General features: G+C 68.4%; 1 protein-coding gene across 13 annotated transcripts in view; it reads left to right on the top strand.

Annotated features, from left to right (window-relative positions):
• Positions 1–2,722: 2,722 nt before the first annotated feature.
• The window catches only part of SYNGAP1 (synaptic Ras GTPase activating protein 1), a 29,080-nt gene continuing 25,802 nt past the window's right edge, over positions 2,723–6,000 (top strand). For 12 of the 13 annotated variants that reach the window (XR_014575841.1, XM_083814602.1, XM_083814603.1 and 9 more), the window contains exons 1-3: positions 2,723–2,797; positions 4,336–4,458; positions 4,904–5,009. Coding sequence is in view for 11 of the 13 variants with exons in the window: in XM_083814602.1 (XP_083670728.1) it covers positions 2,776–2,797; positions 4,336–4,458; positions 4,904–5,009 (251 nt within the window). In the remaining 2 variants the exon portion in view is untranslated. Of the gene's footprint in view, positions 2,798–4,335; positions 4,459–4,903; positions 5,010–6,000 lie in introns of those variants that run through there. The other variant, XM_083814598.1, reaches the window with a different exon arrangement.

The following is a 6,000-nucleotide window of genomic DNA, read 5'->3' as shown; positions in this document are numbered from 1 at the left end:
ACTGGGAGGGCATGGGAGCACTGGGGACTGGTGCCCTGGGGGGTGCTGGGAGCACTGGGAAGGGAGCCCGGGGGACTGGGAGGTACCGGGGGGACTGGGAGGTACTGGGGGACACTGGAATGGAGGCCAGGGAGGCGCTGGGTTCGGAAACTGGGGCTACTGGGAACACTGGGAGGCACTGGGATGGGGAACTGGGGCTATTGGGAACACTGGGAGGTGCTGGGGTGGGGACACTGGGAACACTGGGGGCACGGGGATGGGGCACTGGGAGCTCGGGGGGCAACTGGGAGACACTGGAATGGGGTGGGGGGCCACTGGAAGCAATGGGAACACTGAGATGAGGAGACTGGGGGCACTGGGATGGTGACATAGGGGGCACTGGGAGCACTGGGATGGGGACACTGGGGGCACTGGGAGGTGGTAAAATGGGGGACACTGGAATGGGGACGCTGGGCGCATAGGGATGGGGGTACTGGGGGCAGTGGTGGCACTGGGAGCACTGCGATGGGGACAACTGGTGCCACTGGGAGCACTGGGATGGGGACCCTGGTGGCACTGGGAGATGCTGAGATGGGGACTGGGATGGGGACACTGGTGGCACTGGGATGGGGACGCTGCTGGCAGTGGGACGGGGACACCGGGGGTACTGGGAGCACTGGGAGACACTGGGGGTACTGGAGACACTGGGGACGCTGGGATGGGGACACTGGGGGTACTGGGAGCACTGGGACAGCAGCCCTGGGTGTACTGGGGACACTGGTGACACTGGGACGAGAACAGTGGTGGCACTGGGAGCACTGGGACAGTGACACTGGGGGCACTGGGAGCACTGGGGGCACTGGGGCAGCCCTTAAAGGCGAAGCAGCCGCCACTGGTCCTATTCCCAGTGCCACCCCACTCCCAGTGTTCCCAGTCCCCCCCGTTCCCAGTCCCCCCCCTTTCCCAGTGCCCCCCATTTACAGTACCCCCCTTCCCAGTAACCCGTTCCAGTTCCCCCCAATTCCCAGTGTTCCCAGTGCCCCCCCATTCCCGGTGCCCCGCCATTTACAGTTCACCCCCATTCCCAGTGTTCCCAGTATCCTCCCAATCCCAGTTCCTCCCCATTCCCATTGGCCCCCCATTCCCAGTGTTCCCAGTACCCCTCCATTCCCCCCACTCCCAGTGTTCCCAGTACCCCCCATTCCCATTCCCCCCCCATTCCCATTACCCCCCAATCCCAGTTCCCCCCTCATTCCCAGTGCCCCCCCATTCCCAGTACACCCCCACTCCCAGTGTTCCCAGTATAATCCCAATCCCAGTACCCCCCCATTCCCATTCCCCCCGCCATTCCAGTATTCCCAGTACCCCCCCATTCCCATTACACCCCCAATTCCAGTCTCCCCATTCCCATTCCCCCCCCACTCCCAGTATTCCCAGTCCGCCCCCCATTCCCATTACCCCCCCATTCCCCAGTACCCCCCCATTCCCATTACCCCCCATTCCCAGTACCCCCCACTCCCAGTGTTCCCAATATAATCCCAATCCCAGTACCCCCCCATTCCCATCCCCCCCCATTCCCAGAGTTCCCAGTCCCCCCCATTCCCAGTACCGCCCACTCCCAGTATTCCCAGTCCGCCCCCCATTCCCATTACCCCCCCATTCCCAGTACAGCCCTACTCCCAGTGTTCCCAGTATAATCCCAATCCTAGTGCTCCCCACATTCCCATTACCCCCCCCATTCCCAGTCCCCCCCACTCCCAGTATTCCCAGTCCGCCCCCCATTCCCAGTGTTCCCGTTGTCCCCCCCATTCCCAGTACCCCCCCATTCCCATTGCCCCCCATTCCCATCCCCCCCACTCCCAGTGTTTCCAGTATAATCCCAATCCCAGTACCCCCCAATCCCAGTACCCCCCCATTCCCATTACCCCCCCCATTCCCATTACCCCCCCACTCCCAGTATTCCCAGTGCCCCCCATTCCCATTACCTCCCCCATTCCCAGTACCCCCCACTCCCAGTGTTCCCAGTATAATCCCAATCCCAGTGCTCCCCACATTCCCATTACCCCCCCATTCCCAGTCCCCCCACTCCCAGTATTCCCAGTCCGCCCCCCATTCCCAGTGTTCCCAGTGTCCCCCCCATTCCCAGTCCCCCCATTCCCAGTGTTCCCAGTGTCCCCCCCATTCCCAGTCCCCCCACTCCCAGTATTCCCAGTCCGCCCCCCATTCCCAGTGTTCCCAGTGTCCCCCCATTCCCAGTCCCCCCCATTCCCAGTGTTCCCAGTACCCCCCCATTCCCATTACCCCCCCATTCCCATCCCCCCCACTCCCAGTGTTCCCAGTGCCCCCCCATTCCCATTACCCCCCCCATTCCCACCCCCCCCACTCCCAGTGTTCCCAGTATAATCCCAATCCCAGTACCCCCCCATTCCCATTACCCCCCCATTCCCATCCCCCCCCAGTGTTCCCAGTGCCTCCCCATTCCCATTACCCCCCCATTCCCAGTCCCCCCCCCATTCCCAGTGCCCCCCTCCCAGTGTTCCCAGTACAATCCCAATCCCATTACCCCCCCCATTCCCATCCCCCCCCCACTATTCCCCCCCCCGTTCCCCCCCCCAATCCCCTCCCCCCTCCCCTCCCCCCCCCTCCCGGTGCCCCCCCCCCCCCGGTGCCGGTCCCGCCCCCCCCTCCTGGGTCCCTCCCCCGGCCGCCTGCCCCCCCCCCCCCCGCCCCCCCCCGCCGCCCCCCCCCTTCCCCGCCCGTTACCGGCGCCCGGGGGAAGCGCTCGGCGGCGGAGCCATGTCCTATGTCCCCTTCCGAGGTACGGGGGGGGGGCACCGGGGGGGGGCACCGGGGGGGGGGCGACACCCCCGGGAGGCCCCCGGTACCGGGGGGGGGGCACCGGGGTGGGGCCGGGAGCGGCACCGGGGGCGGCGGCACCGGGGCGGCGGCACCGGGGGGGGGGGGGGGGGCGGTGGGAGGAGGGGGGGGGGGCACCGGGGGGGTTGGGGGGGGGCACCGGGGGGGGTGTCGGTACCGGGGGGGCGGGGGGGGGGATGCGGGGGATGCTGGCGGCGGGTTGGTGCTGGGAGCGGGGGAGGCCGGTACCGGGGGGGGGTACTGGGTTGGGGGGGGGGTACTGGGAGCGGGGGGGGTTACTGGGAGCGGGGGGGGGTTACTGGGAGCGGGGGGGGGGGTTAATGGGACCGGGGGGGGTGTTGGTACCGGGGGAGGTGTCGGTATCGGGGAGGGGATGCCGGTACCGGGGGGGGGTACTGGGATGGGAGGGGGGGGACTGGGATGGTGGGGGGGGGATACTGGGAGCGGGGGGGGTACTGGGACCGGGGGGGGGGATACTGGGAGCCGGGGGGGGTGTCGGTACCGGGGGGGGGGGGGATGCCGGTACCGGGGGGGATACTGGAAACGGGGGATGCTGGAACTGGGGGATGCTGGTGCCAGGGGGATGCCGGTACTGGGAGATACTGGGATCGAGGGGATACCGGTACCGATGGGGTACTGGTACTGAGGGGGGGATACTGGTACCGGGGGGGTTGATACCGGTACCAGGGGGTTGATACCGGTACCGGGGGGTTACTGGTACCAGGATACTGGTGCTGGGGGGGATACTGGTACCGCTGGCTGCTGGTATTGGGCTGATCTCCGAATGATCCCAGTACCGGGGGATGCCCGTACTGGGGGATACTGGTACCGGGGGATGTTCCTACCGGGGCATACTGGTACCGGGAGATGCCCGTACTGGGGGGATACTGGTACTGGGGGATGCTTATACTGGGGGGATCCCAGCACCAGGAGATGCTTATACTGGGGGATACTGGTACCGGGAGATGCCTATACTGGGGGGATCCCAGTACCAGGAGATGCTTATACTGGGGGATACCGGTACCGGGAGATGCCCATACTGGGGGATACCGGTACTGGGGGCTGCCCATACTGGGCCATACTGGTACCGGGGGATGCTCATACTGGGCCATACTGGTACCGGGGCATTGCCTGTACTGGGGGGATACCAGTACCGGGGGATGCCCGTACTGGGGGGGTGCCGGTACCGGGGCCGCTGGCACCGGTCGGGCCCGGGCTCGGCCTCCCCGTTCCCCCACCGGCCCCGGGGCCCGGTCAGAGCCCGAAACCGGTACCGGGGGGGTGGGGGGGGAGGGCAAACATGGCCGAGGGGGGGGGGCACCAGGCCCGGGCCTGACCCACTTGGAAACGGGCCGAGCGGGGCCTGGCGCGCCCCCCCCCGGGGCCAGGCCTCTGTGGGGTGGTTGTTTGGGTGGTTTTCTTTTTTGGGGGGGGTGGGGGGTGGGTTTTGGGGTCCCCAATCTGACCCCCCCCCCCCAGATGTGCGAGGAGCCCCCCTGGCCCGCGGGCCCTACGCGCCCCCCCCGGCCTACGAGCGGCCCCTGGAACCCCCGGTTCTGCATCATCTCCGGGAACCAGCTGCTGATGCTGGACGAGGAGGAGGTGAGCCCGGGGGGGGGACACGCGGACATTTTGGGGTGATTCCGGGCGGTTTTGGGGGGGGGGGGGGGGGCGCGGTTTGACTTGTGCGGGTGCCCCCCCCCCCCCATGGTTCTGCATCGTGCCGCCGGGGCTCTGGCTGAGGGGGAGGCGAGGGAGGGGGGGGGGAGCGACTTTTGGGGTGATTCGGGGCGATTTTGGGGGTTTGGGGCGAAGGGGGGGCACAGTTAAACCCGTGGGGGTGTCACCCCCCCCCCCCAAATTTTCCATCACCCCCCCATGAACGGGCAGCCGGTGCCGGCCGAGGAGGAGGTGAGCGGGGAGGTGGGAGGGGGGGGGGGGGGGCAACTTTTGGGGCAAATCCAAGCGCTTTTGGGGCCTTGGCTGGGGGTGGGGGGGGCCCAGCTCATGCCGGGGGGGTGCCCCCCCCCCCCGGGTCCCTTCGCAGATCCACCCGCTGCTCATCCGGGACCGCCGGGGCGAGCCGTGCCGGAGCAAGCTGCTGCGGCGCACCGTCAGCGTGCCGGTGGAGGGGAGGCCGCCGGGAGAGCACGGTACCGGCACCGGGGGGGGGGGGGCACAAAATGGCTCGGGGGGGGGGGTTGGGGACCCCCCCCCAATCCCAGCTCCCATCCCATAATACCTGGCCCGGAGGCGCGCGGGCGCTCGGCAACGGTTGCTGGGGAAACCCCAACCCCCCCCCTCCGTGTGTGTGTGGGGGGGAGGCGCTGTCCCCCCCCTTGGTCCCCCCCCCTCCAAAATAAATCGTGGGGACAGCGGGGGTGGCACCTGGGGACAGCGCGGTCTCCGTGTCCCCAACCCCTATGGTGGCACCTGTGATCCCCGTGTCCCCATTCCCGGTGGTGGCACCCGTCCCCGTGTCCCCAACCCCCGGTGGTGGCACCCATGTCCTTGTGTCCCCAACCCCCATGGTGGCACCCGCGGTCCCCGTGTCCCCATTCCTGCTGGTAGCACCCGTCCCCGTGTCCCCAACCCCCATGGTGGCACCTGTGATCCCTGTGTCCCCATTCCTGGTGGTGGCACCCGTCCCCATGTCCCCAACCCCCATGGTGGTGGCACCCATGGTCCCCATGTCCCCAAACCCTGGTGGTGGCACCCGTCCCCATGTCCCCAACCCTGGTGGTGGCACCCGTCCCCATGTCCCCAACCTCCATGGTGGCACCTGTGATCCCTGTGTCCCCATTCCTGCTGGTGGCACCTGTCCTGGTGTCCCCAGCCCCTGGTGGTGGCACCCGTGTCCCCAACCCCCATGGTGGCACCTGTGATCCCCGTGTCCCCAAACCCTGGTGGTGGCACCCGTCCCCGTGTCCCCGACCCCTGGTGGTGGCACCTGGCCGTGTCCGGTGCCACCGCTGTCCCCGTAACCCGGCGGTGACACCCGGGGGCCACCTGTCCCCTGTCCCCGTCCCCTGGCGGGGGGACCCCGGGCGTCCGAGGCCACCCCGTGTCCCCTGGTGGTGGCACCGGGGGCCACCCTGTCCCCGTCCCCATCCTGTCCCTGTCCCTGTCACCCCCCCCCCCCGT

The sequence above is a fragment of the Anser anser genome (genome assembly GCF_964211835.1).
Source record: "Anser anser genome assembly, chromosome: 31".
Lineage (NCBI taxonomy): Eukaryota > Metazoa > Chordata > Aves > Anseriformes > Anatidae > Anser > Anser anser.
This window is presented reverse-complemented; position numbering and strand designations above follow the sequence as displayed.